The sequence below is a fragment of the Nanorana parkeri genome, unplaced genomic scaffold (genome assembly GCF_000935625.1).
Source record: "Nanorana parkeri isolate BGI_ZX_2015 unplaced genomic scaffold, ASM93562v1 scaffold2826, whole genome shotgun sequence".
Taxonomy (NCBI): Eukaryota; Metazoa; Chordata; class Amphibia; order Anura; family Dicroglossidae; genus Nanorana; species Nanorana parkeri.
In genome coordinates, this window is record NW_017309094.1 from 24,910 (window position 1) to 38,171 (window position 13,262).

Genomic DNA, 13,262 nt, shown 5'->3' on the forward strand with positions numbered 1-13,262 from the left:
CTGGCTGCGCTTGAGGCGAGTGCCTCACTTGCCCCACGGTAGCTGCAGCCCTGCTCCTACCAATGAAACTGGGGAAAGGGGGATTATAATTATATCCCTTCTTTTGGCTGCTTCATTGGTGGCTGTGTAATTTTAACCCCCCTTTCCCCAGCTCTATTGGCGTCATGGTTACGGGTTCATTCACATTTGTAGTGACCTGTATTTTTTCCACACTGTAAAACGCAGGTCACCTGGCTAGGGCACATAGAAAACAAATGTTTCCTATATGCCCCATTACACCACAACACAGTGGTGAAGTGTGTAGCGGTGCAGACATGCTGCGTTTTTCCATGGCGTCGCAGGCCAAAAAACACCCGGCAGTGCGGAGACTTGAATATAGTGTACACTCTCAAAGTTAAAACACAAGGAAACAGTGTGATGCACTGAAACAACTCATTACACCACCCTGCAAAACAGTAATGTTTGGATGGACCATGTTATAAAATAAGTGTCCTTTACTAATAAAGTACGTTCCAGAGCGTTCAGCTACTGGAACGCATCGCGGGAGGCGGCGCATTGAAGTCAATGGCACCGCAGCCACGCCCCCCGCAGTGTGATCACGTCACGATTCGTGGCTGAGTTGCTGTTGCTCCCAGTTGCTTCCACTTTGTGGGGCGAGTGATGTAAGAGAAGGCGGGGCCTGTCGATAGCAGAGGAGGCGGGGCCCCGTGGACGGAACAGGAGGCGGGGCCCGGCGACCACACAGGCGCTGACAGGTAAGAGGTCTCAGACCCTGCAGAACCCATTATAGAGAGTCTATGGTGGGCTCTGCAGGGTCACTCTCTGCTGGGGCTCTGCAAGTGGCATAACTAGCAATCACGGGGCCCCGTACAAAATTTTGCTATGGGGCCCTGTGATTTCTAGTTACGCCCCTGGATGGTTGTAAGGTGTATGGGCACCTTTACAGGGAGGACCGTGGAATTGACTGTGCAATATTTAGTACAAGGAAATGTCACGGATGGACTTATTACACAGGTGACAACCTATCACGGTACCACGCTTGTAGTCACTGAGCTCCTGAGAGCAACCCATTCTTTCATCAATGTCTGTAGAAGCGTCTGCATGCCGACGTGCGCGATTTTATACACCTGTGGCCATGGAGGTGATTGGAACACCTGAATCCAATGATTTGGAGGGGTGTCCCAATACTTTTGGCAATATATCTATACCAAAGGGCCCTGGTGCAAAAAAAAAAAAAAAGGTTGGAAAAATGTCATTGCTGTATAAAGTACTGCTGGTATTTGTAGTCCTCTATAGAGGGTGCCATTCTGCATTGCTGCAATGCAGAATGGGACCTGCTATATGTTGCACTACAAATACCAGCAGTACTTTATACAGTAAGTCCATCAATTGGGCTACAACAAATAATGATTTTATTTAGTAACTTACCTTCACCTCTTCTGGCTGGCGGGGGAGGCTGCAGAAAACCACCCCAGTGCGTGTACTCAGGCGGCTGTTTGCTGGGTCCTCACGGCCGAGGCCCAGGGCTGCCCCCTAAAGTGGCTGCCGGCTTTTTTTAAATTCTCGGCTCCCTCCACAGGACACCCCCGGCGCAGAGATGGGGGGCCCGCAGGATAACGATCTGATGGTATCCGGCAGCCGGACACCGGCGGGCCCCCCATCTCTACTTCGGGGCTGTGTTAGAATGGATACTGGGCGCCCCTGTAGGCTCAGGCCCCCCTGTAGGCACCGGCTGTAGGTCCGCCCCTGTATATATATATAAACATATATATCACATTTTTTTTGTCTTGTGTTTAGACAGGGGTAACTTTAGACAAGTAAAGTGTTCGGCGGGTAGAAGAGGGTTATTATGAGGCTTATTTATTACCACCTACAACCATAGGGACAGGTAACCTACCACCTTTACACCATACCACAAAGCCAGCAGACATTGAAAGTGCTTAAAAATAATCATTTGTGTGCCTAATGTTAGAGTATATGTGCAGGAAAAAGCAGGGAATCACTAGCACTCAGTAATCAAAGCAAGTATGTCCTTTTATTGGACAGAGGCGTCATAGAGATCAAAAGAACTGACGTTTCAGGGCCACGCAGGGTCCCTTCCTCAAGGCAGAAAACATGACAACCTATATATATGTGCAGACACTATGAGGGAATTTATCAAAACTGGAGCAGACTATTTTTGGAGGAGATTTGCACTGCAGCCAATCAGCTTCTCTCTCTCATTTTCAACTCTCACCTGAGCAAACTGAAGAGAGATGCTGATTGGTTACTATGGGCAACTGCTCCAAATTCTGTCTGCTCCAGTCTTGATAAATTCCCCCCACTGTATTTTCTCATTTTGGATAGTGAAGACCAGGTATGGGCAAACTCGGGCCCTCTAGCTGTTGTGGAACTACAAGTCCCATGAGGCATTGCAAGACTCTCACAGCCACAGGCATGACTCCCAGGGACAGGTGCACGATGGCAGTTGTAGTTTCACCGCAGCCGGAGGGTCAGAGTTTGCCCACCGCTGACCTCCTGTGAAGGTTTGTTTTGTACTGTGTCCCAGTGAGGAGATTTCTCTTGACTTCCTGTCATGGAGACACAGTAGTGAGGGATATCCTCTCTTAGGGCCGAGGCATATCCTCTGCTGAGTCAGATCAGAACAGAGATTTTGTCCCCCCCCCCTCTATAACAGGGGTATTCAAATACCGGCCCTCCAGTCCCATGAGGCATTGCAAGACTCTGACAGCCACAGGCATGACTCCCAGAGACAGATGCATGATGGGATTAGTAGCGGACCTGGACACAAACATATTGTGTTTGGTCCGGTGCACTTAAACCAGAGATGGCCAAACTGCGGCCCTCCAGCTGTGGTGGAACTACGAATCCCACGAGGCATTGCAAGATTCTCACAGCCACAGAGATGATTCCCGGAGAGAGATGCTTCATGGGATTTGTAGTTTCACCACAGCTGGAGGGCCGGAGTTTGGCCATCCCTGACTTAAACAGATCCAGATGTGGGCGGATATAGGCGGACGCCCATAGGGGTGTATCGCAGTCCAATTCTGATCCATTTAATCAAACGGGTCATAAAGGGACGGACAGAAAGGGAGTCTTGGGAAGTTGTCACCCCCAAAAGTGTCCAAAAGCTTCCCTTCTACTTCCTGGGGATAAGACACAATGTGGGATTCTCTCTCACTCTCTGACAGGGGTCACCAGGACGAGGAGAGGGGTGAATGTCCCCACTGGGGACACAGACAGGGGTTCTGACCCCTCTCCCCTCCAGCATAAAGTTTTGGCTTTAGTTCTGCTTTCATTTTGGAAGATTACATCCAGCTGCCAGGCTGTGTTCCATGACATGACTCGGGGTTTCCTTTCACTCTAGTGGAAGGAAGTCATCTCCTAGTAAGCACAAGGAGCCAAAGATGTTCTGCAGCAGCAGCAGCTGCGCCCTGTACAGTATATATAGGTCGGGGTGGGTGTTGGAGGATGGGGCAGTAAAGTCTTCTCTCCTCCCTATGAGAGCCCCTGTGTCCTCCCCCCGATCACACAGCCCTCCCTCCTCTGACACGTCCCTCCCGGTGTACACGGATGGCCTCCTCCGCTCTGCTGCTGCTGCTACTTGTCCTGCCGGTCCCGCTGCCGGCCGCCGACCCTTCCCACCCCTCCCTGGTCATTGCCCTCCTCGCCCGCAATGCGGCTCATGCTTTGCCCTACAGCCTGGGGGCGCTAGAGAGACTGGACTACCCCAAGGAGCGCATCTCTGTCTGGTGAGAGTGCTGTGGGGGGGAGAAGGGATGGACACTGGGTGCTGCATGCAGTGGGGGAGGTGGGTTATATCCTGGGGGGTACATAAAGTAGGGGAGGTGGATAATATCCTGGGGGGTGCATAAAGTAGGGGAGGTGGATAATATCCTGGGGGGTGCATAAAGTAGGGGAGGTGGATAATATCCTGGGGGGTGCATAAAGTAGGGGAGGTGGATAATATCCTGGGGGGTGCATAAAGTAGGGGAGGTGGATAATATCCTGGGGGGTGCATAAAGTAGGGGAGGTGGATAATATCCTGGGGGGTGCATAAAGTAGGGGAGGTGGATAATATCCTGGGGGGTGCATAAAGTAGGGGAGGTGGATAATATCCTGGGGGGTGCATAAAGTAGGGGAGGTGGATAATATCCTGGGGGGTGCATAAAGTAGGGGAGGTGGATAATATCCTGGGGGGTGCATAAAGTAGGGGAGGTGGATAATATCCTGGGGGGTGCATAAAGTAGGGGAGGTGGATAATATCCTGGGGGGTGCATAAAGTAGGGGAGGTGGATAATATCCTGGGGGGTGCATAAAGTAGGGGAGGTGGATAATATCCTGGGGGGTGCATAAAGTAGGGGAGGTGGATAATATCCTGGGGGGTGCATAAAGTAGGGGAGGTGGATAATATCCTGGGGGGTGCATAAAGTAGGGGAGGTGGATAATATCCTGGGGGGTGCATAAAGTAGGGGAGGTGGATAATATCCTGGGGGGTGCATAAAGTAGGGGAGGTGGATAATATCCTGGGGGGTGCATAAAGTAGGGGAGGTGGATAATATCCTGGGGGGTGCATAAAGTAGGGGAGGTGGATAATATCCTGGGGGGTGCATAAAGTAGGGGAGGTGGATAATATCCTGGGGGGTGCATAAAGTAGGGGAGGTGGATAATATCCTGGGGGGTGCATAAAGTAGGGGAGGTGGATAATATCCTGGGGGGTGCATAAAGTAGGGGAGGTGGATAATATCCTGGGGGGTGCATAAAGTAGGGGAGGTGGATAATATCCTGGGGGGTGCATAAAGTAGGGGAGGTGGATAATATCCTGGGGGGTGCATAAAGTAGGGGAGGTGGATAATATCCTGGGGGGTGCATAAAGTAGGGGAGGTGGATAATATCCTGGGGGGTGCATAAAGTAGGGGAGGTGGATAATATCCTGGGGGGTGCATAAAGTAGGGGAGGTGGATAATATCCTGGGGGGTGCATAAAGTAGGGGAGGTGGATAATATCCTGGGGGGTGCATAAAGTAGGGGAGGTGGATAATATCCTGGGGGGTGCATAAAGTAGGGGAGGTGGATAATATCCTGGGGGGTGCATAAAGTAGGGGAGGTGGATAATATCCTGGGGGGTGCATAAAGTAGGGGAGGTGGATAATATCCTGGGGGGTGCATAAAGTAGGGGAGGTGGATAATATCCTGGGGGGTGCATAAAGTAGGGGAGGTGGATAATATCCTGGGGGGTGCATAAAGTAGGGGAGGTGGATAATATCCTGGGGGGTGCATAAAGTAGGGGAGGTGGATAATATCCTGGGGGGTGCATAAAGTAGGGGAGGTGGATAATATCCTGGGGGGTGCATAAAGTAGGGGAGGTGGATAATATCCTGGGGGGTGCATAAAGTAGGGGAGGTGGATAATATCCTGGGGGGTGCATAAAGTAGGGGAGGTGGATAATATCCTGGGGGGTGCATAAAGTAGGGGAGGTGGATAATATCCTGGGGGGTGCATAAAGTAGGGGAGGTGGATAATATCCTGGGGGGTGCATAAAGTAGGGGAGGTGGATAATATCCTGGGGGGTGCATAAAGTAGGGGAGGTGGGTTATATCCTGGGGGGTACATAAAGTGGGGGAGGTGGGTTGGGCCCCTGGGGGCGGCATGCAGTGGGGGAGATGGGTTGGACCCTGGGGGCGGAATGCAGGGGGGGGAGGAGTTGGCAGATTGTACAAAGGATAAAGAATTTGTTTAGTTTTTTTAGAATTGTATATGTGTTATTTTGGCTGCAGGCTTTCTATGGCCGCATTAATCACCTTGGCTGGTTAACAAGTACATGGGGTATACTGAATGTCTGCTCATTGACTTCTTTTCTGTACACCAGTGTTGGTCAACTTACTTGATGTAGGAGGCCCCATGTGGGGACTCTGACATCACCAAAGGGCCACACTTAATATTTTGACTAATAAAACAGAAAGCATTTGGAGACTGGAAACCTGGTCAGAGATTGTGGGCATTTTACAGCAGATGGTCAGAGACTGCAGACATGCTATAGGAGATGGTCAGAGACTGCAGACATGCTATAGGAGATGGTCAGAGACTGCAGACATGCTATAGGAGATGGTCAGAGACTGCAGACATGCTAAAGGAGATGGTCAGAGACTATAGAAATTCTATAGGAGATGGTCAGAGACTATAGAAATTCTATAGGCGATGGTCAGTGACTACAGGCATGCTATAGGAGATGGTCAGAGACTAGGCCATGCTATAGGAGATGGTTTGAGACTGCAGACGTGCTATAGGACGTGGTCGGAGACTATTTTCATGTAAAAGTCAAGCTTAGCCACGCCCACGCCCCATCCTGCTTTCTAAGTCAAGTGATGGACGGCCTCACTATATTATAGGCTCAAAAAAGGTGGACGTGGCCAAGCTTGACCCATACAGAAGAAGTGAAGATTTGCATAGAAATTCATTCGTCTCTATGTGAATCTACTCGCCATTTATGACGCGGTTTTCATGGAAGGTGACGCCTACGTATCCATTTTTTACCTCACGTTTTTTTTTAAGCCCGTGGAGCGTGCATCGAACATGCCCTGTGAACACTTAAAAGTGAGTTGTGAAATCACAACACACAACAACAAAAAGTACAAGAGGGTGCCATTGGTCCTCTCTGATGAGAAGGGCCACTATTTCCTGATCCCACAGGGCGCAAGGCTCCTGACAGGGACAAGAACGAGTTAGGTCCACCTACCCGAAGGCTGGCGGACCCCGATCCTCTGGAAGGGAGACCCCGAGTGGGAGGAGGCAGGGGGCCCTTGTGTAGGTCACAGAACCTCCTCCCCCAACTTCAGGAACAGGCCCCTGAGGCCTTGTTCACACCAAATGCAGAGCAGATCCAGTCAGGTTTCTGCACACGCAGTGCAGTGGGTTGTGCCGCGTTTTTGATGCGTTCCGGGCCGTTTTTGCTAAAAATACTTTTTTTTTTTTTTTGAAGTTTAACATGGGCTTTCAGGCACTTGCATGTGTTTTTGATGCGTTTTTGCGTTTTGCATGCGTTTTTGATGCGTTCCAGAGCAGGTAAAATAGGGCTTGCCGCAGTTTTTTCACCTGCTCTGGATCTGCACGCTGCGATGTGGACTAGAGCTCAAAATACCATAGGAATACATTGGATGCAGTTTTGATCCGGTCTGCACCTGCTCTGCTCTGGATCTGCTCCGGGCTTGGTGTGAACAAGCCCTTAGGCTGGGTTCACACCTAGGCGTATTGAATATGCGCGATTCGCGGTAAAAAAAACGCACGACAAACCGCGTTTCCGAGGGCTACTTGGCTGTATCCCGATGGAAACGCGAGACCAAAACGCCCCAAAGAAGTACATGTACTTCTTTGGGCGTAGGGCGGTTTCCCGCGCGTTCGTACTCGCGGAACAACGCCCAGATGGGAACCATGCACATTGAAAATAATGGCATTTACCTGTTTGAGCGTTTTTCCCCGAGTACGAACCCGCGGAAAAACGCCCAGGTGGGAACCGGGGCTTAAGGTACCCGCACCCTCCGTCTTCTGTGAAGTTAAAAAAGTGGAAGGTGACGCCTGCGTGCACATTTTTTTTACCTCACATTGCAGTTCATGTGTGTGACGTGAAGTTAATTATTTTCTGCTGAAGGCGATTTTGCAGCATACTTCAATCTCCAGCGAATTCCCCTCGCCATCCCACACGTGGCGAATTCAACCCCAGTGAGTGAAACGTGTCCTGTATATGGCCAGACAATACAGCAGACAGGAGCTTGCTTGCTGCTCATTCGTTGTACATGGCATCGGACGTAGGCAGCCTCATTTTTTGTGAGTGCCAAGAGGTTAACGGAGGTCACAGGGAAGTCGCTTTACATACCAGGTTCGCTTCATTACCGGGGAGGACAAATGAATTTGGAATCCAGGAGCCGGTCTCTCCAATCCAGGAGCCAGCAGGATTTTTTAGGAGCCAGCTACATTGACGACAACTGAAAAAAACCCAAAAATTTGGGGCGCCAGCTATCATTTTTAAGGAGAATTGGCGACCTTGTTCCTGGGATTTGTCCAGCCCTGCTTTAAGGGGGTGCTTGGATTTTTTTTAAAGCTTTTTTAAATTTAATGATATTATAAATATTAATTAAAAAAAATGACCTATGAATAAAATCATTGAAAGTTTATCGTCAGCAAATCATTTTTTTTAATGTTAGGATAGAGAATGGTTTCTTTTAGACAGGAAGTAAGGGGGGAGGGGGATCCACATTACTAAAAAAAGTATTCATATTGCCATGGCGTTCCTGTGAGAGAGATTTCCCTTACTTCCTGTCCTGGTGACATTGTTTTCATAGGAACAGGAAGTGAGGTTCTTGGAGAGATGCATTAAAGGTTTGTTTTCCTGTTACAATGTGAAATGTCATCATGTGTTTTGTCATTCCTCAGGTGTGTCACTGACCACAATGAAGACTCGACCATTGATGTTCTGCAGGATTGGATGGAGGCGGTGCGGCCATTATATCACTCCGTGGTGTGGACAGCACAGGAAATGCCCAGGTGACACCCCCCCCTCTTTAAATGACCTGACATGTTTTGCAATAATCTGCAGCAGCCAGTCACTGGTCAGTGTTTATAAGTATGGCAACATTAATATTTGAGAGCTGTTCTCTGATTGGATGTCGTGAGGTCGTCACTGCTCATTAAATTGTTTCTTCAATTAGACATAAACCCTAATTAAGACTGTGTGCCAGAAATGGTTTCAGCCCTGCTAATTTGTCTTTTGCTATACTAATGAATCTCTCCCCTCTACTCGTCTCCACAACATAAAAAGTAATTGTTCTGTTGGGAACTCTATTGTTCATGTGACCACAATGCACAGCTGCCACTTGAACAGGAAGTGAGGAGAAATCTTCTTGTGTGGACACCTGTTTTGGTGACAACTGTGTAAGGAGAGATTTTTTTTTTCACATTGAGCCTCCAGTATGGGAAGTGAAGGGAAATGTTATTAGTACCTCTAAAGATCTACAAATCCCATCATGCATCTGTCTCTGTGAGTCGTGGCTGTGAGAATCTTGCAGTGCCTCATGGGATTTGTAGTTCCACAACAGCTGGAGGGGCGGAGTTTGCCCACCCCTGGTCTAAAGGTTTCCAGTATGACAGGCTAAACAAGTACCAGATCCAGTTACTATGTGATTCCCAAACCTCCAAAACTTCCTTTACTTTCCCTAACTGAACCAAATCCTCCCTCTTTCTTTTGTGTGCTCTCCCTCCCAGACACTGCAGCTCACAGTGGGAGGGTTTCAGTAATAGAGGTAGCTGCCATTCCAGAAAGCAGTGGGTGGGACTAGGTGATTGACAGGTTACAGGCTTGTGAATCAGTAATGACAATGCTGATAGCCACGCCCCCTGCAAAATTGTTTCAGCCCTCTGTATTGCAGGCAGGCACAACCTACTTGAAAGTGACAACTCTGTTCTGAATTCAGGAGCAGTGTAGCATTGTTGCCACCCCATCATATAAAGCTGTATTAGGTAATAGCAGTATCAAAGGGAGTTCAATGGCAGGATGAATGGGAGCACAATGGCAGGAAGAATGGGCGAACAATGGCCGGGTGAATGGGGGGACAATGGCCGGGTGAATGGGGGGACAATGGCCGGGTGAATGGGGGGACAATGGCCGGGTGAATGGGGGGACAATGGCCGGGTGAATGGGGGGACAATGGCCGGGTGAATGGGGGGACAATGGCCGGGTGAATGGGGGGACAATGGCCGGGTGAATGGGGGGACAATGGCCGGGTGAATGGGGGGACAATGGCCGGGTGAATGGGGGGACAATGGCCGGGTGAATGGGGGGACAATGGCCGGGTGAATGGGGGGACAATGGCCGGGTGAATGGGGGGACAATGGCCGGGTGAATGGGGGGACAATGGCCGGGTGAATGGGGGGACAATGGCCGGGTGAATGGGGGGACAATGGCCGGGTGAATGGGGGGACAATGGCCGGGTGAATGGGGGGACAATGGCCGGGTGAATGGGGGGACAATGGCCGGGTGAATGGGGGGACAATGGCCGGGTGAATGGGGGGACAATGGCCGGGTGAATGGGGGGACAATGGCCGGGTGAATGGGGGGACAATGGCCGGGTGAATGGGGGGACAATGGCCGGGTGAATGGGGGGACAATGGCCGGGTGAATGGGGGGACAATGGCCGGGTGAATGGGGGGACAATGGCCGGGTGAATGGGGGGACAATGGCCGGGTGAATGGGGGGACAATGGCCGGGTGAATGGGGGGACAATGGCCGGGTGAATGGGGGGACAATGGCCGGGTGAATGGGGGGACAATGGCCGGGTGAATGGGGGGACAATGGCCGGGTGAATGGGGGGACAATGGCCGGGTGAATGGGGGGACAATGGCCGGGTGAATGGGGGGACAATGGCCGGGTGAATGGGGGGACAATGGCCGGGTGAATGGGGGGACAATGGCCGGGTGAATGGGGGGACAATGGCCGGGTGAATGGGGGGACAATGGCCGGGTGAATGGGGGGACAATGGCCGGGTGAATGGGGGGACAATGGCCGGGTGAATGGGGGGACAATGGCCGGGTGAATGGGGGGACAATGGCCGGGTGAATGGGGGGACAATGGCCGGGTGAATGGGGGGACAATGGCCGGGTGAATGGGGGGACAATGGCCGGGTGAATGGGGGGACAATGGCCGGGTGAATGGGGGGACAATGGCCGGGTGAATGGGGGGACAATGGCCGGGTGAATGGGGGGACAATGGCCGGGTGAATGGGGGGACAATGGCCGGGTGAATGGGGGGACAATGGCCGGGTGAATGGGGGGACAATGGCCGGGTGAATGGGGGGACAATGGCCGGGTGAATGGGGGGACAATGGCCGGGTGAATGGGGGGACAATGGCCGGGTGAATGGGGGGACAATGGCCGGGTGAATGGGGGGACAATGGCCGGGTGAATGGGGGGACAATGGCCGGGTGAATGGGGGGACAATGGCCGGGTGAATGGGGGGACAATGGCCGGGTGAATGGGGGGACAATGGCCGGGTGAATGGGGGGACAATGGCCGGGTGAATGGGGGGACAATGGCCGGGTGAATGGGGGGACAATGGCCGGGTGAATGGGGGGACAATGGCCGGGTGAATGGGGGGACAATGGCCGGGTGAATGGGGGGACAATGGCCGGGTGAATGGGGGGACAATGGCCGGGTGAATGGGGGGACAATGGCCGGGTGAATGGGGGGACAATGGCCGGGTGAATGGGGGGACAATGGCCGGGTGAATGGGGGGACAATGGCCGGGTGAATGGGGGGACAATGGCCGGGTGAATGGGGGGACAATGGCCGGGTGAATGGGGGGACAATGGCCGGGTGAATGGGGGGACAATGGCCGGGTGAATGGGGGGACAATGGCCGGGTGAATGGGGGGACAATGGCCGGGTGAATGGGGGGACAATGGCCGGGTGAATGGGGGGACAATGGCCGGGTGAATGGGGGGACAATGGCCGGGTGAATGGGGGGACAATGGCCGGGTGAATGGGGGGACAATGGCCGGGTGAATGGGGGGACAATGGCCGGGTGAATGGGGGGACAATGGCCGGGTGAATGGGGGGACAATGGCCGGGTGAATGGGGGGACAATGGCCGGGTGAATGGGGGGACAATGGCCGGGTGAATGGGGGGACAATGGCCGGGTGAATGGGGGGACAATGGCCGGGTGAATGGGGGGACAATGGCCGGGTGAATGGGGGGACAATGGCCGGGTGAATGGGGGGACAATGGCCGGGTGAATGGGGGGACAATGGCCGGGTGAATGGGGGGACAATGGCCGGGTGAATGGGGGGACAATGGCCGGGTGAATGGGGGGACAATGGCCGGGTGAATGGGGGGACAATGGCCGGGTGAATGGGGGGACAATGGCCGGGTGAATGGGGGGACAATGGCCGGGTGAATGGGGGGACAATGGCCGGGTGAATGGGGGGACAATGGCCGGGTGAATGGGGGGACAATGGCCGGGTGAATGGGGGGACAATGGCCGGGTGAATGGGGGGACAATGGCCGGGTGAATGGGGGGACAATGGCCGGGTGAATGGGGGGACAATGGCCGGGTGAATGGGGGGACAATGGCCGGGTGAATGGGGGGACAATGGCCGGGTGAATGGGGGGACAATGGCCGGGTGAATGGGGGGACAATGGCCGGGTGAATGGGGGGACAATGGCCGGGTGAATGGGGGGACAATGGCCGGGTGAATGGGGGGACAATGGCCGGGTGAATGGGGGGACAATGGCCGGGTGAATGGGGGGACAATGGCCGGGTGAATGGGGGGACAATGGCCGGGTGAATGGGGGGACAATGGCCGGGTGAATGGGGGGACAATGGCCGGGTGAATGGGGGGACAATGGCCGGGTGAATGGGGGGACAATGGCCGGGTGAATGGGGGGACAATGGCCGGGTGAATGGGGGGACAATGGCCGGGTGAATGGGGGGACAATGGCCGGGTGAATGGGGGGACAATGGCCGGGTGAATGGGGGGACAATGGCCGGGTGAATGGGGGGACAATGGCCGGGTGAATGGGGGGACAATGGCCGGGTGAATGGGGGGACAATGGCCGGGTGAATGGGGGGACAATGGCCGGGTGAATGGGGGGACAATGGCAGGATGAATGGGAGCACAATGGCAGGATGAATGGGAGCACAATGGAAGCATGAATTAACTTTTTTTGGTTTTTTTTGCATTTGCCGGGTTTGCTGAAGATTGGCGTTTTGCAGGAAATCTGGATTGTTACAGTTTCCATATTAATTCTGTGTCTCATCTGGAAGGATGGTCTGTGATGTTGCTTGGTTTTATGGAGCTGTACGCTTAATTTCGTATGTTATACTGGCAGGTGGTACGCTCAGGAGACTAGCCCAAAGCACTGGCCCAAAGAGCGCTATGAGCACATTATGAAGCTGCGGCAGGAGGCCCTAAACTACGCAAAGGAGAGCAAAGCCGACTTCATCCTGGTAAGACCGGGCTGCGCCGGGGAAGGGGGCAGTGAGATAATGCAGCCAGAATAGGGGACACCAATGAGTATCTATCTATCTATCTATCTATCTATCTATCTATCTATCTATCTATCTATCTATCACATGTATTCTATCTATCTATCTATCTATCTATCTATCTATCTATCTATCACATGTATTCTATCTATCTATCTATCTATCTATCTATCTATCTATCACATGTATTCTATCTATCTATCTATCTATCTATCTATCTATCTATCTATC

The 13,262-nt window shown here is 52.5% G+C and overlaps 1 protein-coding gene across 1 annotated transcript in view; it reads left to right on the plus strand.

Annotated features, from left to right (window-relative positions):
• The first annotated feature begins 3,550 nt into the window (after nt 1-3,550).
• Nucleotides 3,551-13,262, plus strand: part of LOC108802361 (probable inactive glycosyltransferase 25 family member 3) — a 30,582-nt gene continuing 20,870 nt past the window's right edge. Inside the window, exons 1-3 of the mRNA XM_018574224.1 lie at nt 3,551-3,752; nt 8,427-8,537; nt 12,875-12,992. Coding sequence (XP_018429726.1) covers nt 3,574-3,752; nt 8,427-8,537; nt 12,875-12,992 — 408 coding nt within the window. The 5' untranslated portion in view covers nt 3,551-3,573. The remainder of the gene's footprint in view (nt 3,753-8,426; nt 8,538-12,874; nt 12,993-13,262) is intronic.